This window comes from Tenrec ecaudatus, chromosome 16 (assembly GCF_050624435.1).
Source record: "Tenrec ecaudatus isolate mTenEca1 chromosome 16, mTenEca1.hap1, whole genome shotgun sequence".
Classification (NCBI taxonomy): Eukaryota; Metazoa; Chordata; class Mammalia; order Afrosoricida; family Tenrecidae; genus Tenrec; species Tenrec ecaudatus.
The window spans coordinates 96,814,152-96,838,602 of record NC_134545.1 but is presented as its reverse complement, the minus strand read 5'-3'; the positions used below and the strand labels follow the sequence as shown (position 1 = coordinate 96,838,602).

General features: G+C 50.4%; 1 protein-coding gene across 27 annotated transcripts in view; it reads right to left on the bottom strand.

Moving 5' to 3' along the window:
• Positions 1-24,451, bottom strand: part of TCF7L2 (transcription factor 7 like 2) — a 215,116-nt gene that overhangs the window by 178,805 nt on the left and 11,860 nt on the right. For 16 of the 27 annotated variants that reach the window (XM_075533508.1, XM_075533509.1, XM_075533513.1 and 13 more), the window contains exon 4: positions 22,263-22,331. The exons of the other annotated variants lie outside the window; for them this stretch is intronic. In XM_075533508.1, coding sequence (XP_075389623.1) covers positions 22,263-22,331 — 69 coding nt within the window. The remainder of the gene's footprint in view (positions 1-22,262; positions 22,332-24,451) is intronic. 27 annotated transcript variants of the gene reach the window in all.

The following is a 24,451-nucleotide window of genomic DNA, read 5'->3' as shown; positions in this document are numbered from 1 at the left end:
AGCCATGTCTTCATCAGACCATATAATTCATAGGAACTTGGAATTCCAAGCAGTTCAAACATTTAATGCTAAAGGAGACTCGCCCACCAACACACCACGAACAACCCCTGGCCCAGTTCACAGCTGGATCCACGTTTGACTCCGTGGCAGAACTAAGATTCAAATCCGATGGGCCTAGAAGACGTCACAAAGGGTGAGTGGTCTACTTGTCCAATCTCCAATAGTCACCATTAATGGAAGTCCGGCAGACAGTGAGCCACCGTACTTCACACAGCCAGATGCAAGAAAGACAGAGCTTGTCCTTGGCTCAAAATGCGTGACACATATATCAGGTTCAAAACTTACGAGGGATGACATTCTGGACAACCTCCACAGCTAAACCTTCTCTTTGCAATATGTCATTTTACCTGGGCAAATAAATATCAGACCCCAAATCAATGTTTCTGTCGCCTGCAAGGGCGCAGGAGGGTGAGTGTTAAGTTTCCTGGGACTCCCCCCAAAACATTCTCTTGAAAAACAAAGGTAACGACATTTTAATTTATGATCATAGCAGTCTTTTAAGAGGCTTTGGTGGTCTTATCTTGTTTGGGGGTAGGGGGATACACCTGTTTTACAGTGAGGGAAACAGAAGTTTAGGAAAGTTCTTGTTCAAGGCCATACAAAGCCACAAAGTAGGTGAACCAGGATTCACATGTGACCCTGAACTCGAAGCTCTTAACCATCTATCTCCTCATGGTTGTTATTTCTCTTGGTATATACATTTTACATATCTAAAACAGTTCTTAAAATAAATAGATATAAAACAGTTCACTAGCAGAAGCTCAAGAATCCTTTTTTTGTCTTTTAATGGAAACGCAAAAGAAAGGAGCAACCCAACCTCTAGCTTTTAGGCTCCCAAGAGAAACAGGAAGATCAACCGCTGAATACAATGTTTCCCCTCCAGACTCACAAGCTACATACAACCTCATTGCAGGCATTTTGGACAGAACAATTTCATGCCTGTTTCCACCCACCTCTGTCTGGAAGCAAAAGCCCAGGAGCAAAGAGCAGGGATAGGAAAAGGGCTGGACCTGCCCAGGGCCAGGTATTAACTTGTTGTACTGAAGCAGAAATTTCCAAAGCAGAGGTCCAACTTCACTAAGCAAGAATGGGTGGGAGAAGTGGGTGCAGCACCCACCCACACGGATTTGTCCAACATGGCACCTTCTCAAAGCCCCCAAGGTGGGGAGGCATGGAGGCCGCAGGAAAGTGGGGGGGGCAGAAAGTGTTCTAAATACAGCCTCTTAGCCACAGTCCAAGCATTTTTTTTCCACCAGAGACATACCAAGTGCAACTGTGACTTCTAAGTGGGCAGACCGATTATAGCTTTACTTTCAAAAGAGCTTTGATTGATCTTTTTTGATAGACCTGAAATAAATTAAACTAGATTGACTCACTTGAGAATGGACTCTAATCCCTTAGTCAGATCCCGGAGAACTCAAACCAAACCAGCTGTTAATTTAGGCTTTATAAGATAAAGCATGAGAAATCCAAGATGATGTACCCCAGAGCAAAGCTGACATCATCTCTGTAAGCAATCAACTTACTGCTTCTTTCAGGAACTAATCAGTTCTTGGGTAAGTGGGTGCCAAGCCTGCCCTCTAGGAGAGAACCAGCTCAGAAAAAGGAGACCAGAGAACCCCAGGATCATCTACTGATTTGCTCCCCAGCCAAGCTCGGAAGCAGCCCAGGCAAGGCAGTACCATTTTGCTTCCTGAAAGCCGCCTGCCTCCTGCTCCTTAAACAGCCAGGTGGCCTGACCAAAGCCCCAATGCCCACAGAACCACCACGTGAGAGGAAGCGGCTGGCACCCGCAGTATTTCTTTCAAGGGGAGGAGCACACAGACGCCTCTTTACCCGGGAAATATTCACCGCTGCTTTTTTATTCCCTCACCTTTGAAGATCACACTTGCACCCCTTTTTTATTTAATCTTGGCTCCGGGGTGCCTTTGATTTGAATGTAGGAACTCCATGCTTTCAAGTCATGGCTGCCCATGGCACTAATAGAGTTAACCAGAAAACACACACAACCCCAGGCTTGTCCCCAGGCCAAGCCATGCTCACTCAAAGCCAACTTGTTCAGGAGCAGGTCTGGAAGGGGCTCAATGCCTGCATCCAGAGTGAAGGTGGGCAGTCACACCTCTCGGGGACCCTACCCCCATGGCTCCTCACCACCACGGGCGGCTCCGGCCATGCCTTTCCTTCTGCACCCCGCGAGGCTGCCCGCCTCTTCCTCCTAAACAATGACGGTTCATATAACACTCTGTTTACCGAACATAAGGGAATCAAGAATTGAAATCCAATTTAAGGAATTACGGTGCCTTCAGACTGTTTTTCTTCCACGATGAAAAAAGACAGGCATGTTATTTCTGGATTTATGCCAGAAGAAACTGATGCTTGTCGCAACAATGCAAGGGCAGAGAAAAAGGAACCCCATTTGGGGGGAGGGGAAAGGGTTAAGGGCCAAAAGATGAGTCAAAGGGAGGGTAGCTGATGAAGCGTTTTCAGTCTCTGGAATGACCCAGAAGTTTACTCTAAAACCCAATTTTGTTATCCATTTGGACAAGGAGAAAGCCAGCCATCTCTCACTGTTTAAGCACCTGGCCCAGGAAAGGAGGGAAGAAAAGACCCTTTGGAACTCAGCCACAACATTTGCCCCCTAGCCTCCACTCACTGCAGAATGGAGCAGAGCAGTCCGGCCAGTGTGGGGGCTGTGGCTGTCCAGAGGTAGAAGTCTCACCTTTCAGGCAGGAGACGGGAGTTCGATGACTGGCCACCTGTTTGTCAGTGGAAACTCCAGTTCTCAGCTGCGCGGAAGAAAGGCCTGGCGGGCTATAGCCACAAGCCAGTCCATGGAAACCCTCTTGAGCGCTGGTCGGCAACCAATCATGAGGATGACACAGAACTGGGCAGGACCTCGTCCCGATGTGCTACGGGTCACCGTGAGTGGAGGTCAGCTCACAAGCCCGGGCGATGGCCAGAGCCCGCCAAGACAATTGCTATCACTCCCCTAGGAATGAAAGCAGCCCCGCTGCTGGGTACTAAGCCCTGTCATTGTGCAAAGCTTCTCCAGGTAGCAACCCACTGAATCCTTGGCGATCCATCTTATCCCCATTCTAGAGATAAAGCTGAGGCTCAGGGAGACTGATTAACTGGCCAAAGTCCCCCGTGCCGTCAATGTAGAGCCCAGGACTTCTTTCTTTGTCCGCAACAACTTTTCCCTCCAGATAAAAGCAGCTCATGTGCGGCACCTGACAGGTCTCCCCGGGGCAGACATCCTAGGGCAGCACTACAAGGATGCCTGACCGAGAGCCGGGGAATATACTATCTGCCGCCCCGCTAACAGAGTGGCAATGGAGGCGGGTTCACTACGCCGGTAATTAAGCTTCCTCCTGCCCCTTAATTAATTCTTCCCCACTGCCCTGCACAAAGACATGCTTCTCCCCAGAGGGAAGTGCCTGGGCTCCCCCAGTGCCGCCTGGGGAAAGGGGTTTTGTTGTTAGTTTTAATTTGAGGGGTGGGGGGAGCTAGATAACATGAATGAAGACATGTCTGATGGGTATGGAATCAATCATCATTTAGTGGAACTAACCTATTCAGAAGGTAAAGCGTGTCACTAAAAGCCATGCCATGCCACCAGCCAGGGTCCCTGGAACCAGGGACAAGGGCTGAGAGAGAGAAAAGTCACTTCCCTAGCCTCGGGCCACTGAGCGGCTACAAAGAACTGCCCAGTGCCAAAAACATGCCATAGCTTTCTGATTAACAAGGTCTGCCTAAAGACAAGCCCGCCCTTTTTTTAAGGAGGGAGGAGGACCAGGAGGAGGGCGGGTGCAATCACACTAATTTATTGTTTTACACCTCCCCAAGCCAAAAAAAAAAGGGGGGGGAAGGGGTGTGTGTGTGTGTGTGTGTGTGTGTGTGTGTGTGTGTGTGTGTTTGTTTAAAAGCCTATTGACTCAGACTGTGTTCCCACATTTCTGGTGTAACTGCCCTTTTCTCTTTCCATGTTGGCCTCAAAGAAGGAAGAAAAGTGCTGAGAATGGGCAGAAAGCGGTGGTCCGTTCCGTCTTCCGCAAACGAGGGCGCACTGGACTACACCTTCCCTTCCGGAACCCAGAGGCCTTCAGCAAAGAAGGGTTACCTTCAAGTGAACTGAGTGTCCTTTCTGAACCAATACTGAGCACCAATCGTTCCAGGCAGGCTCCTCCCCACGCTGTCAGCCCTGGCCCACGTTGGAGTATGGGCAACCCATCTCTCACCTGGCAGAGCCCCCACCCCCCACCCCAAGAGAATGCCAGGTCACTGACCCATGTCAGGGCCACAGGCCCAGCTGCAGGGATGTCAGCAGGTCCTGCCAAAAATGCCAGGCACCCAAGGGCCTCATCAAAAGTCCTCAGGGCTGAGATAGATCCAGCCAATCATCGCTGCTTTCCCCTCATGTACCCAAAGAGCAGGGCTTGTCTTGGAAGGCAGGGGCCATTACACGCTTGTTCCGAAGGCAGGCAGACAACCGCTGGACCAGAGTGGCCCAGGAAAGCCCCCTCATCAAGAAGTAAGCATTATTAGACTCGCAAGCCAGAAGCCAGGCCTCTGTCTTCGCAACCCCAAAAGCATGCCTTTCAAAGTCTTCTCTCTTTGTTTTGTTTTGCCTTCCTAAGTAATAGCAATTCAACCAAAGGGAGAAACACACGTTGAAGCCGCAAGGCCGCAAAGCCCTGTGTGTTGCTGTCGCTAATTTCATGCCCATCAGACGCTGAATCGTTCGCAGTCCATACTCCCCTATACGTTTTTGTGTTCCCTCCACGGGGAGATGATTTATCATGTCCCAGCACAGGCCCTTTCAGGCCCTCGCCCTCTGCGAAGGTACCCCGGCCTCCGGGGCTTGGCACTCCTCCTGCAGGCCCCTACCTCCAGATGGGCTCATGGGGTGAGGTGGGGAGCCGAGAGAGGGTAGTGGGACAATGCAGAGATGGGCAGTGGAGGACAGCAGCCACGAGGGTCGGGGGGGGGGGGGGGGGTTGTTAGGGAGGCCAACTGGCAAGGCTCGGGGGAGGGAGGAGAAGTGGGGAAAGGGGGCTGGTCAGCAGCTCAGGAGTTTTCTGGGACATAAGGCTTCCCATGCTAAAACCAGGACAAGCTGACCAGCCTCCTCACCCCTTCAAATGTCTTAAGGTTCCCGGCTGGCACGAGCCATTCGCCGCCAACTATTAACCTAGAGGTTGGCAGTTCTAACCCACACCCCACTGTGCTGCAGGGGAAAGGCCTAGCAACCCACTTCTTTAAGGGGAACCACCAACCTTCTCTACAGTTCTATGGAGGTGCCACATGGGTTTGCCAGGAGTGGCTGTTTGCAGGGTTGGCTCCTTCCTTCTGTTTTCAGTTATTCTCCCAATAGCCCTGAGCGGCCAGTGCAACTGTTAAAGTCTGCTTTCCACAGACGAGGAAACTGAGGCAGAGAACAATGAAGTACTCTGTGCCCGGCTTAAAAGCTGCCCGTTAGGCATAAAATAAAAAGTAGCGGGAACTTATTACTTGGATAAAGCCACGGTACACTTTCTGAGGAAGTTCTGACCTGGAAACTAGCTAATGAGGAACAAATATTCCCTGCCAAGGAGATGAGAAGAAATACACAGAACAGGAAGATCAATCACAAGCTGGTCTAGATGTTTCCAAAATCGTCCTCAGAGGTATTACATAAGTAACACAGAAAGACAGAAGAAACCCCAGGTGGGGACAGGATCCAGGGCAGGGACAATGGCCCCGCAGCAGGTCTCCAGGGAGCCCAGGGCCCCACACACGGGGGCTTCCAGGCTCCCCATTCCCTTGTAATGCTCTCCTGGGATGGCTAGTTTCACCCTCCCCAACCCCTCTGGTCCCCAAGCAGCCAAATTCATGAGCTGCGATGGCAAATGCAAACCGCAAACCATGAATTCAACCAGAAGTCAGCCTGAGATAAAAATCCCCTCTCGCGGGGGCGGGTAAGCCACGATAAGAGAGCCGTGGTGGAGGCCAAAGTCAAACCATGGCTGCTTTGCATGTGGCGTTGTGGTTTTGTGCTGTGTACTTTCTTTTTACAAGCCACATTGCCGGGCTCCAGTCACATTTAAGGCATTGCCACCCTCCTCCTCAAACCAAGGAGGTGAGCGGTGGCAATCTGGGCCCAAGAACATTCCAGAGAAGCACCCGGGGTGGATGGGGGTGGGGGGATGGGAGAACACAAAACTCAAATATGCAAGAACAAGGAGCTTTCCTCAGAGCAATGCTGACAAAGGCATGTCAGAAGAAACATGCTTACGGAGTGAGGGTGGAGGCAAGATTTGTGTCTGGGTGGCGACAAGCTGGCGAATGGAACCGAGCTGCAAAGTCACCCGCTTGGGCCAGGGTGGAAGGGAGGAGAGAAGAGGGGCTTTCTCTCCCAAGGAAAGCCCACCCCACATTTTAAGCCCTTTCCCGGTCATGGAATGCAAACTCTGGGCACCAATTCTCCGGGTACAAAGGGCTCCACAAGCCTTCTTGGGGAGGAAGCGTGTCTCACACCTCCACTCATGATTGCGAAAATGGTGCACAAACAGAAAGCAACAACAAACACGCATGCACAAAATTTCCCCCCACCCCCACTCCCACCCTTCCTTGAAGGTCTCATTCAAGAAATGCGTTTACACCCCAGGTCAGTGCACCTGCTTCTTGTTATTGCTGTCCAACGACGGGGAAACAACAGCGCCTCAAGAATTATCAAAGAAATGCTGCTGGGGGGCACAGTACAGGATGAGTGGATGAGGATGGGGGCGCGGGGAGATTTGTTGACTTTAAATGTAAGAGTCAAACTTCAAGCTTGCGGTTGACCCTGAGCCATGGCTAAATTGAGTCTGAGACCTCGAGACCTACCACACACCAGTAAGCCCCTTCTCTAGACCTTGGTAGCGGCAGGGAAGCACTTTTGTTGGTGTTGAGAATCTACAAAAAATTATTGTTGAGGAACTAATTTCGCCGCGTGATTTCTGACAGGTGGTAAGAACTATCGGTGTCAGATGATTAAGGAGACCTAGGTCTTGGGCTCGATAGGTAGATCCCAGGATCGAATCCAGTGGTTCTCACCCTTCCCAATGCTGTGACCCTTTAATACAGTTCCTCATGTTGTGGGCGTATCTGCATGTGGGCAGACTGGCCTGGAGACAGACAGAAGGTCTTTGCCGACCCTGTGAAATGGTCGTTCGACCCCCAGGTTGAGAACCCCTGATCTGATGAAAGGGAAAGAAATTCTTCTTGAACACACACACGGCAGAAGCTCTCAGAAAAATCCAAACCAAACTCATTGCCATCAAGTCGATTCCGACTCACAGTGACCGTGACCCCCCTAGGACGCAGCAGAACTGCCCCTGTGGGTTTTGGAGACTGCAACTCTTTACAGAAGTAGAAAGCCTTGCCGTCTCCCATGGAGCCGCTAGTGGTTTCAAACTGCTGACCTTGCAGTTAGCAGACCAATGCATAAGCCATTACGCCCCCAGGGAGTAGCCAGGAAAACAGCCCCCAGGAGAACCCTGGGGAAAAAAAAAAAACCTTCCACAAAGACACACACAAGTCCTTCTAATGGTGGAGGTGGGTGCTGTCTTGTCATTGAAGGCCTGTTCTCCACCCCCATATTCACTGCCAGCCCAATTCACACTGCCTTGCCGACCCCCCCCCCCCCACTCCAGGAACAGAAATCTGACAACTGCTTCAAAGCCAAACCATAAAACTCATGGAATGCTAGGGGCACTCGCTACTGGCGCCTGGGCAAAGATCTTCAGCCCCGGAAGTACCTCTCTTTATGCGTCTTCCAAGGTCGTTACATTACATGACTTGCTTTTTCTTAAATGATGTGGGGGTCTATTGTGGGCTCAAGGTACTGGGGGAAGTAGGAAGGGGGGGGGGGTGAGAGTTTAAATCCTCTCCAAGAAGCCTTTGCCTCCATTCCCTTCAACTACAAGTCGACTGGAATGTTCAGATTTTCAGCATTCAAGTTTGAAACATTACTATGAGGTCTTCATTAAAATATATGTCATTGTCACTATTATCATCAGTAGTATTTATTCTCTGCTGCCTCCAGTGAGTTGATATTTGGAGAAAACAAGTAAGCAAAATCCCACCAGGAAAAAACATTTCTCTGAGCTGAACACATACAAGGTACAGTATGACCCTCATGCAGTGACCTGTGCCCCAGATACCCCCCAAAATATCCCAGGGCTTTAAGCTTCCTTAACACAGATGAATTCTTGGAGGTCCACTGGCAAGCTCCTTAAGTACCCCGGCCTTCTGAAATCCTTCTTCAACAAGCAAATCATCCCCCAAGTGCAATCAACTCCACAGAAAAGAAAACTAGAGAGAAAAGAAATCCCTACAGCCCAAGGCTGGACAATAAATGCGCAGGAATTCCCTGGAGGTTCGCATACGGGGTGCTGGATGGGGCAAAACAATGAAAGCACTCGGCTGCTCACCCAGGCTAAAGGTTCAAGTGTACCTGCAAGCACCTATGCAGAAAGGCCTGGCCATCTATTGCCCCCCACCCTCCCAAGTCAGCCACTGAAAACCCTATGTAACCATTTTACTCTGACATAAGCCTCAGACTTGATTCAATGGCAAGGGGTGGAGTGGGGAGGGGCATTTTATCAGTCCCCCACCCCGCCCTGAGTAAAAAGACCACAGCATCTCCTAAGAGCAACCATGACAGGAGTTAAAAGTCTGCTGTCATCTCTGGAGGACAATGGTGAGTTTGCTTCACCGCACCAGCCTATGCTGAGCAGCTCCTCAGGACCACCGCATAGCAGCTACTTAGAAAACAGACATCTTTAAAGAAGCGAGACCTTCCAAGCCAGCATGCAACGCACACATTCCCAAAGAATGACCCCTCCTTGATTGCTTGCCAGCGGAGACTCGATGCCCTGCGATATCCCTTTAAACGAAGGCCTCCTTCCTCTTTCCCTTTCAGACCATCATGCGGCTTTCTAGCAAGAGCGCTGGCAAGGCCTCCTGTCATGAGGCTCGAAAGAGCCCATTGGGGTACCAGGGACTGGAGACAGAAGCGGGGAACCTCAAATTTCCTTCCTATTTGGGGCTGTCAATAGCATTTAGGAAAAACTCCTCTCATTTCTGCCTCATATGTTTCCCTTATTGGTTCAATTACACGGCGCTGCTCCCCCCCAGCAGCCAGTACATCGTTTTGTCATTTCTGCCTTTCCCCGCCATTAGTGTAGGCTGCCGAGGTGGCAGGCACCCCAGCTGTCTCCCAGGGTGACCTGCAGCCGCAGCGCATCCCACACCCCCAAGTGGTCCCCCCTTTGACGAATGGTCACCCACCCTCATACATCATTCCCAAATTGGTCCAAATGAATTAAGCACAGCTCTGCTTAACATTACGAGATTTAAATGGATTTTCTCTCTACAGGTCTGCCCCATAATTGGGTTTATCCATCTTGTTGAAGTACAGTTTACACTTGCTAACATCACGCCAATTCAAGCTACATTTTCTGCTCCAGTGGCAGGAGCAAGGCAGATTTGTCATCGGATCATAACAGGTAATTCAAACAACAATTAGTTTGATGACGGCCCGTGTGTCAATGTCTGTTCCAAGCAGCCTGGCTCACCCCAGCACTTTCTGTTCCTCAAGATGAATTGTGTTCACCATTCTTCAATTTCAGTCATCAACAATGCTTACCGAATCAACTCAGAAACTGTTGACACAAGACTGTCTTCCTACAGGGCTGCCCGCACCAAATGGCTAGCAGAAAGAATCCGCCAAGTCCCCCCAGGATGGGCCATCTCCCCACTCCCCCGACACATCCCATTCCAAACCGTGGACAATGACCGATTGCCGCCAGAGCTCTTCATTCTGGGGCACCCCCACCTCAACCTCTCAACTTGGGGAAGCATTGGCTTTAGGAATAATAAGAGATGCATCTGTGTGGTGCAGGCTCATCCACCCGCTAAGAACCACTAGCTTGATTTTGTCTTAAGCCACTCTTTGAGAAAGAAAGCTAATTGCCAGTCTGGGAAAATGTCCGGATCCAATGGCTTACACATGAGTAACACTGCTTGCCGTTAAAAAAGACGACAAAGGAGAAAGAAAAGGAAAAAGCTAGTAAGTGTTTTTAAAAGCCAACTAACGCCTCAACACTTTGAAAATTGGAAGGCACTCACATAAACGTAAAGCCCAGGCAGGGCCACCCACTGTTGGCTAAGTAGGTCACCCACACCATAGTATAAGATGCCCTTAAACCCACCCCGGCCCCCCTATGAGAGAGGGTTAGAGCCTAGACCGATGACCAAATTCAAGATGCTTGGAAAAGAACACTGAGTCACTGGAAGGTTTGGGTCCATCTTAGTTTACAGAGGGTGTGTGTGTGTGTGTGTGTGTGTGTGTGTGTGTGTGTGTATGAACGCTGGTGGTGCAGTGGTTTGGTTACACGTTGGGCTGCAAACCAAAAGGCCAGCAGTTCAAAACCACCAACTGTCCAGAGGGAGAAAGACAAGGCTTTCTAATCTCATAAACAGTCGCAAAAACTCAACAGGAAGAGTTTTAGCCTGTCCCATGTGGTCACTCGCTATGAGTCGGCATCAACTCAATGACATGGTTCATATATGTAGATGAATATATATGGTATATATGTTGTGTGCGTATATATATATACACATGTGTGTGTCCTTTGCCTCATGCTAAGAAAGAGGCCGTTACTAGAGAATTCAAATTGCACCCTTCACTGACGACACCTCTAGTACACGTCTTCTCCCATTCTGCCCACAGTGACTTTCAGTACTCAGGCCCGCTGCTGCTGCACACCGACCATGTCCCAGGCACAACTGCATGTTCTAGAAAGGGCTGAAAGATGAATGAGCCACGATCGCAGCCCTTCTGAAGACTGATCTAGTGCAATGGACAAGGGCGAGACAGGATTTTTAAATGACATGAGAGAAATGCAAACGGCCACCAACAGGAGTCATAAATCTTTGTTACCCAGAAAAAATAGCCCAGGTCATGAAATTTATCATGTGTGATGTTCCTGACAGGAAATAAAAAATAGACAATGCGTGTCAGGGTAAGGTATTCTGAACCTGTCAACGACAGCCTCGCCTGGCTCCCTCTCTGGTAAAAGCAGCAGCGTAGACTGTCCACGTGCCATTCTGTGGGCCATGGCACCGCCCACTCGTGATAGACTTCAAGTCACTAATTCCCCCTGCAGAAAACCTTTGGAAGGGACACCACTAAGATAAGGGGCTCTGCTGACAACAGCCCCCTGAGAAGAGACCTGGAGATGGCAGCCTTCAACACCCAACACTCCCTGTCAGTGGGCTATGCCTTTGAACTCAGCAACATCTAGCAAATACCACCACGGTCCCCATTTTACAGGTGGAGAAATAAGAGCTTGTCAGATCTGGGGCTCAAGTCCAGGTTTATCTAAGCATGAACTAAGCTACCTACCTCCTCATGCACCTCTTCCTGTAATAGACAAAGGCAAAGGTATAGAACAAACAAAGGTATAGCTCAAACTATCAGCCCATAGGGTTAGAGGTCGGAACCTACCCAAACAGAGGTGTCACGGAAGGCCAGCCTGGGGTTCTGGTTCTGAAAACCCTCTGCACACCTGGGGTCACCAAGGGCAGCAACTGAAAACCACAATGCTTCCGTAGCAACACGAGCAGGGTCAGGACCAACTTTAAACTGTTAGATTAGGCCAGTGGTTCTCAACCAGGCGTGATTACAATGCCCAGGGGACATCTGGCAATATCTGGAGGCATGTCACAGCCTTGGTTGAGTAGAGAGTATAGAGACTGGAGATGTTGCTAAATACTCTGTAATCTTCAGACTCCCCTATACACACACACACACACGCAACAAAGGTCCATCTAGACCAGTGGTTCTCAACAGGGGTTGCCTAAGACCATCAGAAAACACATATTTCCGATGGTTGGGGGTCACCACAACATGAGGAACTGTATTAAAGGGTTGTGGCATTGGGGAGGTTGAGAACCACTGTTTCTAGACCAAAGTGGCCACGATGCCAACATTGAGAAACCTTGCCCTACACCAGCCAATCTCACGTAGGCCCCAAGACTAAGGGGCAGCAAAGACATGGCCATTTCTAAGAGGGATCTCAATGTGTCGCCTTGTAGTGTAACCAGGTGTTTCCCCAGCTCACCCAGGGATGTTGTGATGGTATACCAGAGTCCACAAATGTTCAAACCTAATGGTTCCTTTTATGGTACAGGTTGTAGTGCAGGGCGTGTGTGTGTGTGTGTGTGTGTGTGTGTGTGTGAGAGAGAGAGAGAGAGAGAGAGAGAGAGAGAGAGAGAGAGAGAGAGAGAGAGAGAGAATGTAAGCTACCTTGAAACACTCCCTAACAGGAGCCTTCAGAAAAGTTCTTAGAGAGATGCAAGTCAAAAGATGTTTTCCCCACACCAAATGCTTAAAACCTACCTATAAAGTTAACTTCACTTTCGGAGTCATTCAATGGTCCACACACTGCAAAACTGCCCAGCAATTTTGAGGGGGACTTCAGAAATAATGGTCTGCTGCCATTTCTGTTGACTTGAAGAGTATGCTGAGATTCCGGCGTAAACCATTAAAAACACACACACAAATTGTTGCCACTTATCTGATCAGGATTTGGGGCCATGCAGCCAAATAATCCAGCTCCAGAAAAACAAATCAAGTAGGGAGCCTGGTAAGCCTGCAAATGTCAGCTACGGCTCATTCAGACACACCAGTGCTCGGCCACACAGTGCCCCCCCCGCCCCCAGGCTTCTCCAGGGCTTTATAACAAGTAAATATGATCGATCGGAACTTGGAAAAATCCCGTGAAAAACATAGTCGGCTGACTGCCACCTCCCAGACCTCTGTGCCCACTGGTTGTAGTCAAAGGGGGCACAGGGAACTGATGGACCACAGCTTTCCCTCCAGTGGTTCGCATGGAGGGCCACCAGTCATCCTCTGACTCTATACCAGCCTCCTGCAAACCAGGGAGGCTGGTGCCCAAGCGCCTTAATATGATGGGCAATAAGCAGAGTTAAGCATCTTAGCACAACGCAAAGGCAACGGTGTCAGCAAAACACACAGGTTGAACTGCAAAACAGGCCGACAAGCGTGTAAATCACCAGTAACAGAAGATGGCTTTATTTGATCTGGCCAATGCACCCCAGCGGCTACTGGCTCTTGACAAGTTAGGGACTTCTCCGACAGTACAAACAGCCCTGAGCAAAGCACCTGGACCCAAATTTTCAGCCTTATTGCTCTCAGACTGCAGGACGTTAAGCAAGCCTATCCATCTCTGTCCCTCAGTTCCTTTGCCAACCTTACCAGACTGCAGCTTGGCCACGACCCCAGGAGTAGTGTGGGGACCAGCAGCTTTGGCATGACCTGAGAGCTGATCAGAAATGCATCGTGAGGCCCCACCCACCAGGACCTTCCAGAATCTGGATCAATATTTGAGCAGGACAGGATTGTTTGAGGAGCACTGAACCACTGGAATGGGTCGTGTCTGGGGCTTGGTGCTCAACACACCAAATTCCCAGCTTCTCTCACTGTCACTCACTCAGGGGACAGTGACCATCATCGATAACCTGCTAATCAACTATGCTCACAACAGAAACGCCTACAATTTGGTTCTGGCCAAGATTGGTGAAAGCACCAGGAACTGTTAAAAGAACCAACAGAGCATCAGTCTAGGAGGAAGCCAGCATGCTCCTTAGAGGCAAGGATGCCAAGACTTCATCTCACCTACTTTGGCCTGTCAGGGTAGACCAGGCCCTAGAAAAGGACTTTGTGCTTGGTAAATGTTAGTATGAGTACATTAGAGAAACAAACCCACTGAAACTCCTATGTACGAGAGAGTTTTATATAAGGGGTAAGTGCACATCAAGAAAATATCTCAAACCAATGTTGCCCAACCCCACAAGTCCAACATTAGCCCATATGTCTGACACCAATCCACAAAGTCCTCCTCCATCCCACAAAACACAAGCAATGACACCAGCTGCAGGAGGAAAGTCAAATCAGTGAACGTTAAGCATCTCAGTGCTGGCAGGGGTCTCCACACGGCTGCTCCAGCACCCAGGGCTGCATTGGGGTAGGTCCATGTGGCTTCTCCTCAGGGATGTCTTGCAGAAGCGAGCCTTGCCAGCTGAAGCAGGGAACTGGCTAAGGCAGCTGCACCCTGGTCCGACCATCAGAAAGCAAGAGACCCAAGAACTAGAAAGGTGAGGCTCACCGAGCCATTTATCTCTCTGCCCTTCAATTAACCCCGCATGTGTTTATCGGCCAAGTTGGCACAATAAACTTTAACTATCTCAGTAAAGCAGGGGGATGGTGAAAAAGATGAAGACCTTCTACAAGATAGGCTGACCCAGCAGCTGCAACAATGGGCTCAGACATAACGTTGAGATGGTGCAGGATCGGGGGGTGCTTCACGCTTGTACACAGACTCTCAAACTTGGCGGCAGTCAAGAGCAGCTGCCATTTGAATAGATGCAGACCAGCCTATTGACCTCTCAAGCCAAGAGCAAAATTCTACTAATATAATAATAAGCTTTCCAACAGATGTTCTCAACCAGAACTTTAGATGTATCCTCAAAGTGTACTGGGGAGGGGGCACAATTTCAAAACTCCTTAGATCATTGGTTCCAAACTCATATGGCTCCTTGTTCCCCTTTTTCAGGGGAAAAATATAGATAGATATACAGATAGATATAGGTATGGGTATAGGTAAAGATATAGCTATAGATAAATAATTCAGTTCTCCTCTGGCAATCCAGGATAAAGTATAGGTAGCTGCTTATCAGAGCCCACCGCTGCTGAAGGAAGGTCCTCCATAAGATGGATGGACACACTGGCTGCAACCATGGGCCCAGACACACACACAGTTGTGAGGATGGCACAGGACCTGGCACTATTTTGTTCTCCTGCCAGGGTCGCGACGAGTCCGAACAAACTCGATGGCATCTAATAATAACAAGCCCCCCGCCACCACCCCCCCCACACCATCACTCCAGAGCCCACTTAGGAAACACTGTTTCTCATAAAGCAGCCCCTGGGTTCACGGCAGTCTCTTGGAGGCCTGACACATTTGTTTGGAAACAAAACATGGTAACAGTTGCATAAGGTGTGACTGTAACAAATGCCACTTGCACTGTCCCTGGGGGGGGGGGGGGTGGACAGCAAGTGTTCACTTGATACCTATTTCTTTTCTAACCACAATAAGATAAAAATTTAAAGCTCATCCAGAAAGCATCTTGGAAACAGGAATGCCCGGACCACACTCCCAGAGAGTCTGGTCCACTGGCCCGGGTGCAGAGCTTGAGCCAGCGAGGTCTTACACACTACCCAGATGATGTTCTTGTGTAAGCCAGTGCCACGGGCCCAGGGGTTTCCCAAGGGCTGTGCCCAGAGGAGGGACACCAGCCTCTCCAGAAAGCTTGTTAAAAGGGCAAATTCTCAGGCCCCACCCCAGACCTACGAAACCAGAAACGCCGGGGCTGGAGCCGGCAATCTGGGACTTAACAAGCCCTTTGGGCGCTACAGGCTGGAGTTTGTGCAATGCTGACAGGGTCAGATTCTCCAAGAAAGAGAACCTGGGAATCTGTATTTCCAAGCAGCTCCCCAGTTGATTCCCATGGACACATACAGTCCTGAGAAATGACCGAAAGCCACCAGCACCATTCCGAGAAGACAGCCATCAGCATAAGCTAGTGTGGTAACACAGAGTCTCTGCTGCCCAACTGCCTGGGTCGTAATCCCAATGGCTTGGCCTTGGGGGCAAAATATCTCCTGAATCTCCGCTCCCTCTTTAATAAAGGTGAGGTTCATATAAAATGGTTAATACCAATAACCACACCTTCCTGGTTTCCTTGTGTGCTCTAAAGAGCAATCAATAACATCGTTCAAGCCAGGAGTCAATGCATCCAAAGAATACAGAAGACTATTACCATCAACTGCTATCGCTGCCTCTGACCCAATGGACAACCATCTTACTGTCCATGCCCGCCTGAAGCAACCAGGAAAGGCCTCTTCTCAGGCCAGGGAGAAGCACCTCGTGGAGGAGAGATGCAGAAACCTCCAGTGTTCACCGGGACATTGGGGGTCTATCTGGGCTCTCGCTAAAATCAAGAAACTGTGATCCCCACCATTCCTTGATTTCAACTCAGCAAGTGAAAACGACAGCACATCCAATAAATGATCAGCTGGTCGATTTTTGAAACCGTTAAGGGCACAATTCTGAAAAATGACATCACATTCCTGATTTTAAAATGCAGGCTCATGGACGGCAGGCACCCAATGAGGTCACTGATTTTGATCTGTCCTGTTCAGTGACGCACTCCCTATGGACCGGGACCTTCCTTGAGAGATTAGCAGATGCACAAGAAATAAGTTAAGGAAAACACCGCCGACCCATTCTTAAATTCTCGCAAAACCCCCTGGCACCACTCTCTGGCACATTCTTCACAAACACCCGAATCTCCAAGGACCAAGAGGTGAACTCCAAGCCACAGTACCTCAGAAACCTCTATCCTAATCAACGAAACAGCAAGTTCCAACTACGGAAAAGAAAGGCCAAAATGTTGCCAAGAAACTCTCTCTACTGTGCCGGCACCAGAAAGCACCCAGGCTCCGGAAGAGGGTGCAATCGGAATCATGGCAGGCGAGTCCAAGGACCAAGGGGGAGGTGGGGAGCGTGCTTTGGTAAAGCTGACATGGGAACTTGTAAGCATGAGGGCAAAGAGGAAGACAACACCCACGGCTCAGCTGTGTAAACAAATAAAACAGTCCATTTCTCCTGGATCCTCTCCTCGTTGTCTTCGCACACACGCGCGCAAGCGTGTTCACACGCACCCACAGGCGAACCACCCGGCGCCTTAAAAGGAAACAACCAGGAAAGGGCTACACAGTTTGCTTTTGCGGCGTGTGGAGCATAGTTTTCCGAAAGCACATCTGACTTGGTGTTGAAGCATCAACCTTTGGCCAAAATACTTTTTTTTTCCCCTCCCGACCAAAATACTCTTAAGACAAAGGCTTAATTGGCTCTGAAGGAGACCTTCCAGAAACCCAGGGGAACATCATCTGCGGGTCTTGACCTTGACTACAACACAGCTCCTGGGGGTAGCAATAACGAGGGGAGGAGGTTGGAAGCGTGCTCGCTCTTCAGGGAGGTATCAAAGGTGCCTAAACTTTTATCTTCAACCACCTCGGGGCATCCCAGAGAGACAGAACTGCCTCCCCACATCTGCAACGTGGGCCCTCCTCCAGAAGTCTGCTGACGGACAGACTCTCTGCCAATGTGAAGGGAGAAGGTGGGCGGAGTTCTAGGAGCTGGGACCAGAGGCCAGACCCTACAGGAGACCCTGTTTCCTGCCCTCCTGGAGGAAGGCAAAACTGGGCTCTGATCCCACTGAAATCATTGTACTCAAACCAAGACAAACTCACTGCCACTGAGTCAATGCCAACCCATATGGACCCTCTAAGGCAGGAGAGAACTGCCCCTGGGGGATTGTGAGACTGGATCTGCTCACAGGACTAGTACCCTCGTCTTTCTCCCATGGAGCAGTTGGTGGATTCGAACTGCTAACCTCACAGCAGCCCAACGAGTAATCCACTAGGTCTCGAGGGGTTACAGTCACGGTACTGTTCCTGCATCTCAAAGACAAACACCTGAAACCGAGCTTTCAGGCCTCCCAAAAATTCCTTGGTGCCACTCCAGGTGCCTGACTGCCACACAGACAAGCGAAGAAGCATATCCGTCGCCCAAAGCAATGTGTGAAAATGCTATTAGAGCTTTGTTAAATGACAGCGTGAACTGGAGGACACCCAGAGCCGAACACCAGTAACACGGATGACTGCATGGCAGCCTACACGCACGAGAAAAAGCACGCTACTGCCACACGTGATGACACGGCTGACACCTGAAGCTACGCTGCGTGAGGGCAGACCCAGAAGTCCAGGCTGTACGACTCCATCGCATCATTCCGACCCATAGCCACCCTACGTCCTAGGGGCCTTCAAAAAGTTTGTGGAAAAATGGAATTCAAAGACAATGGAATTTTCCCACAAACTCTTTGAAGCTCCCTTCGGTGCGTCACAATGACAGGACATGGCCCTGTCCTTCACCAGCGAGCTTCCATGTATATGAACCTTAAAAATAGAGATAGACACACAAAACTAATCCACAGTGATTTTGTTCAGTGCCTTTGAGTTGGCTTCAACTCATGCAATCCTGTATAGAACAAATCTGAAGGGACAGAGGTCAGAATTTGCGGGGGAGGTTTGTGAACAGAGAGAGACTTGGGGGTGGGGTGGGGGGGTAATATTCTGTATCAGAGTCAGCAAACCACAACGCCAGGGCCCCCCAGCGAGCCCCTGTCTGAGCTTACAAAGTTTTGTTGGAGACGGTCACACCTATCCCTGCATACTGAGCACCGTTGGCTGTTTGTATCACACGACACAAGAACTTCCGAAAGCTCATGGGAAGATTCCGTGTTCTTTGAATTCCATTTCCCCAGAAGTTTCTGAAGCCCCTTGAGTGACGGCAAGAGCGGGGAGTCCTTGCGCCGGAGACCCTGTGGCCCGCACGCAAAGTCTGAAACCTCGACTAGCTGGCCCTTCCCAGACAAACGTGTTCCAGTTCTGTACAGTGAGGGGGGGTGAGGATTCTGCGGGTATACTTGGTCTACATGTGCATCAAATTCTCCGTGAAAACATGTGGGTGCTCTACTGTATTTAAATGATAACTCAATGACAGTCTCTGAAAAATCCAATTTTTTTTTTTTTAAAAAAAGGGCCCTTTTACTTGTGCTTCTAGCTATCTATATCACTAGTATCCATTCGGGAAGAATTTGGTCATTTGTATTTCTCTTGTCTGATCAGAGGGAGACATGCAGAAACTGCCCTACAAAGCAATTGAAAGCGTGTCCCAGCCTTCCACAAGGACGTGCCATGTCTGTAGCATCCCTCAGGGGCATGCATACAAAAGACAGACTTGGTGGAGAGCTGCGGTTCCAGGCGGCCACGAAGGAAAGGGCTATGCAGCCCATGTGATGCCCGGTATCACAGATCTGGAGTTATTTTAGGATAGAGCTTAGGTGATCAACACGCTTAGCTCGTATTGAAATACTGTAGTTACTCAGGGAGAACACATCTTAATTTCCAGGGGGTACATAATTCTATACTAACCATCATCCTGCATTCAAGCCTTACACTGGAGGAGGGGTAATGGCCTGCCACTGAGGTGCCCGATTGGCACAGACGGTGGTAAAAGCAGGCGGCTGGCAGCTAGAAAGCCAGCGGCTTCACACAAGCCCAAGCGATCTGCCCCCGCCAACACTTTTGTTCTGTGGTTGTGAGGTGCCATCGAGTCATGGCGACCCTGAGAGACCCCTGAACAAACAGCAGGAAACACTGTCCGGTCCTGCGCCATCTTCACCATCCTGGCGATGTTTCCGTGCGTCCTCACGGCCACCTTCTAGAGGAGCTGCCCCTCACTCGTTCACTGGCCCTCACTTTAACAAGCGTGAGGTCTTCCCCTCGAGGGTGGCCCCTCCTGGTAACGTGTCTGAAGGACAAGAGCCAAGGAATCTCCCCTTCTCTGCTCCTGAGGAGCATCTAGCCGGATTACAGCCTTAGGAACCCTGTGGGGCATTTCTATTCTGTGACCTCCATCACTAAGAGTCGGAATGAAGTCGACGGCACACACTCTAAACCAGACCAGGGCCACCTTCCCCTCAAGCCCCGGGCAGCTGCAGCTGAGTCAACCGTTCTATTTTGCCTGGGGGCTCCTTCTAGCTCTCCTGTGCTTCTTGGCTGGGTTTGGTTTTCACCATGTCCTCTTTGATGACCCAACTTAAGTGACAACTAGGTGGCACTTGGCATCACCTTGTTCAGGGCTGGTTGGGGTGGGGGAGGGGGGGCAGGAACAGTGAAGGCATGCCAGTGCTAGGGCGCTAATCAAATGTCCCTCTGTTTGCCCACATGGGCATCAAGCCTTAGCAAATAGACGCGGGAGAACAATACTACCTGTTCATGGAGGAAGAGGAATGGTTTCAGTCCCCCCAAACAATGAGCTCTGTAATTTACTCCGGGTTCCTCCTGAGAAAGGCCTTCGCTGGGCCTGCCCCGTGCCAGGTGGTTTGGAGACAGGCGAACTGCTCGGCCTAACAAGGGGCATTTCAGCAACGGTGCAAAGAAACAACAGTGGGCTGGTCTCCGCGGGCGGCCGCTGCTCTCCCAGTGACGTGGCCCCAGCCACCCTTTCCACAGTGAGATAGGGATCACCAGGCTATTCAAGGCCAACAATTCCCACACCTCGGGTAGCAGGGTTTTCCAGCACTCCCCAAGGAGGAGGAGGCCTCAGGTCATTGTCTCTGCCAGCCAGGCTTAGGACAGGGGCTTGCTCTCTCCCCAAGCCCCAAGCCCAAACTATCTGCTGGGAGCCACATTTACCACGCCATGGATCAACAGAAGAAGGGCCCGACAGGAAAGGTGCCCACAAGGCCAAAGGCAGCAGCTAGCGAAAGACACACCAGTCTCGAACATGTTGGAGGACGGAGAGGCGACAGAGTCCCAATTTCCCCTACAAGATGCGCATGCCCATGCACACCATCACGATTGTAGGAGCCTTGCCAGGAGAACAAGCTACTGCCACCGAATAAAAATGGCAGCTGACTTAATTACTTCTCAAAACGTGGAATCATGGACAAGTCCACCTGGGGCAAGTGGCTATTTGAAGGTCTCAGCAGGAAAGATGCAGATTTGAAAAGGCCCGGTGACATGGATGCAGCATGGTGATCGTTTGCTCGGGACACACACAAACACAGTAGTCTAGGCAAGGGAGCCCCATAGGGGAAGCAAGGGGTGGGTGGGGGGAGGGGGTAGCACAAGTCTCAAGGACCTAACGAGCCCACATCACCCTATAAGGGAAGGCTCTAGAGTCAGCCTTGAACAGCACAGCACAGAGGTTAAGAGCCTCCCTCCCTTCCAAGGGTCAAAGCAGAACGCTGTAGTGTGGGCACCATTGGTTACACCAGGGGACCCTCCCACCCTCCCCAAGCCAGGCAGACATGAAAATCGTGTTAGTCTGCACTCTCTCCACCACTGCATTCTGCTGGCATCAGCTCAGCTCCGAGTCCGCAGTAGTCTGTGATTTGTTTGGCTTTGGATGTAAAAGAACAGCAGTCCTACGTGAGCAGGAACAAGACACTCAGCAGCAGCTAAGGTCTGTCGCCTTTCCTTCCAGCACAGCAAGTGTCACATATCAACAGGCCCAAGAGAAATCAGACATGTCAGGACAATCAGGTCAAAGGTGACATTCTTAGTTTCATGGCAAGGTTCAGAGCACCAACGGCCCCAAGGTGGAAGCGAGCCAGTGTCCCCCAACAGGTGACTGGGCAAACACACCGCGACATGCCCATACAATTCAACGTGGAGGCACTTGAAGCCCTCTGCATCGTGCGGGCAGCCAGCCACACGCGGTCCCGCGAGGCCAGGCTCCACGGACACCTAAGAGAGGCCACAGCATAGGGGCAGAAGGCAGCTTCCAGGCTTCCACAGGGGCAAGAACAGAGACATGCTGCAGAGTGGTGGCGACGTTTCTGTGGGGGGTGATGGGGACCCTTTAGGCCACACTGGTAGTGATTCACCGAACCATTTGTGGAATCCATGCCACCTTTCAAGGACATTTAAAAACGGTAACATTGACAAATAGTATGTTCTATACATTTGACCACAAACGCTCTCACTCGCTCCCTCTTTTTAAGTGATATTCTCAGCACCGCGTGACATGAATTTGATCCGCCACATACAACCCGGCTGTCACACTGCCTCGTCTCCCATCACAGCTCACCAACACCCCCCCCACCTCCCCACATCAATTCTTCCTGTACAATCTTGGGTCACCCGATTCAGCTTCCAAGGCGCAGGTGCCTAGTGGCCACACAGGGGTCTGCTGGCTCGTCCGGCCCCGTGTAGAAACAGTCCTGGCAACCAGAACTTCTCTTCCCTTCCCTCCCTCCTTTCAATCATTTCGGCCACATTTCATCGCTTCCCGCCTCCCTCTAGGAGTCAACCACCACCACTGCCATCACCATCCTGGTCATCACCATCTAGGCTGGGGGGGGGGAGGGGGAGGGGAGGTGGGAAGGGTCGAACAGGAAAAGGCACAAGAGACCTCCATCATGAGAATTCAAGCTTCAGGAACCCCTGAGAGGCCTACCTGAATTGCAATCTGGTGTTCGATCGCTTTGTACGCAGAGTAATGCGTGCTCCCGGACTGAAAATGGAGCTGTAGAAAGAAACCAAATCAAAGCGGTGTGCTTATGTCACAAACTACAGCAAGACAACATCTTAACAGCAGTTTATGGACAGCAGACAAGCCTTCCCAGACAGAGCTGCAGACTTGGCGCTCAGTCAAGACCTGTGTCTTTCTTATTTGTTGCTATGGATAAGATGATCGTAATCATCTAAGGCACAGTTTAGATTTGAAAAATAATAATAATAAGGAAGAAGCACCTATTCAGTAAGCAAAAAAAATAAAGGGGTGGGGGGTGGGTAGGGGTGGCCAGGAGTGAGACTCAAATAAGGAGAGAGAAAGACGGATGCTCATTAAGACATAAAGGAGACCAGTGGGTGAGCAGAGTGCTGAAGGGAATCAACTGTGAGCTGCAGAGAGGAGGCAGAGCGGCAACGACATGGAGCGGGCGGGGCTGGGGTGGGGGCTGCGGAGAGGTGGGGTAAGGTTGGGAGAGGTGAGGGGGTGAGACGCCACAAGACTGCAACAGGTAACAAGCTCCTACGTTTCAAACGCTCAGGCCCTGGCCCTCAAACACAATTCCATTTCTGGGAAAACAAATGTGTGTTGGACAGAATTCAGAGGCCACGCCAAGCCTTATACATTCCTTCAAGATGACTACCCGGTTCGTCCCAGGAGGTCTTCCGGACTGCACTCTGGTAATCCAGCCGTACCCCACTCCACCCCGCGCCACACACATACACACACACACACACACACCCCAGAATTGTGCAGGTGCCGGATCCCAGGAACCCTATAGGACAGAGTGGAACTGCCCCAGCATTCCCCAGACTGAACTCTTTCCAGAACCCGACACCCTATCTTTATCCCAGGGAACGGGAGTTTGAGCCATCAACCCCATCCATTAGCAGCCAAATGCTTAACCACCGTGCACTGGAGTCCACAACTACCCAAGAGCCTCATGAGGTTTCTAAAGACCTCACATTGGCTAGTGGTCCTACTCAGACCTTGCATGGCACAAACCAAAGTCCCACCTGGTGCCCCAGGCCACCCAGCAATGAATGGATATCCAAAATGCAAGGGGTGGGCCGAGAGCCGAGTTCTGCTCCCTTGAACCTCACTTCCTAAATGAACCCCCCCTTTCTTGGGGTCCTACCAAGGGGGGGAAAGCAAACACCACCAAACAATGTTTTGTGAAAACCAAGCAATAATCAAGAACGAACTTCAGTGAGATCAGGAAATACACGTGAGCCTGCCACTTCCACACAGGTGGTGAAGAACAGTGATGTCACTACCAGTCCCTCCATGTAACGACAATGGGCAAACCAGGTGCAGACAGGAACCCACACTACAGCAATGAACGATGACCACCGTTCCGATGCGCACACTGTCTCTACGACTCTGAACAATTCTGAATGACTCCCCAAGCATCATTTAAGCTGCGAGTGAACGCCAGAGCCAAATAGTATGGACCTTAATAGTGCTTCATTCACACCATTGTTCTTTTTTAAATCCACCCAAAGAACTATTGAACCAAGTCAAAATAAATTCAGCCCAGTTAAAACTCAAATAGAAATTCCACCTCAACCCACACGCTCGTGCGATGAAGCCCATTTTAGGGTACAGTGGATGCTGCAATTTCTGTCCGTTATACCTAACCAGAGGAGGTTCGGAATGTTCATGACAATGAAATTGTGAGAGTTTCCCCACAAACACGCTGTAGCCCTCACACAGGAATGTTGTGTGGATCCGCCAGCCCCCAGAGTGTTTCCAAGTTTAAAGAACAGACGTGGACAGAAGAAAAGAAAAAGGGGAAGGGGGTCTTTACCCCTCTACCATAGCAAAGTGTCAAACCACTCCCCTAAAACAACAACGAAATGAACATGGAGTCATAGAAGCTGTGCCTCCCCAAGCCCCACCCCTCCAAGCCCTCACACATCTGCAAACGCAGCTCAGCTCAAGTGAAGTCATTGCTGGGAAAATGACGATGAATTTGAACCCTTTGTCTCCCTGACTTGTCTGCAAAAAACAAAAAATAACTGCCAGTCTGTAAGCAGAGACTTCTAATGACTGTGACAGGTCTAGGTGGCCTTAGACCACTTTGGAGCTGGGCACAGGTCGGTGGCGAGTTTGGAATTCTTGGCTGGCCAGCA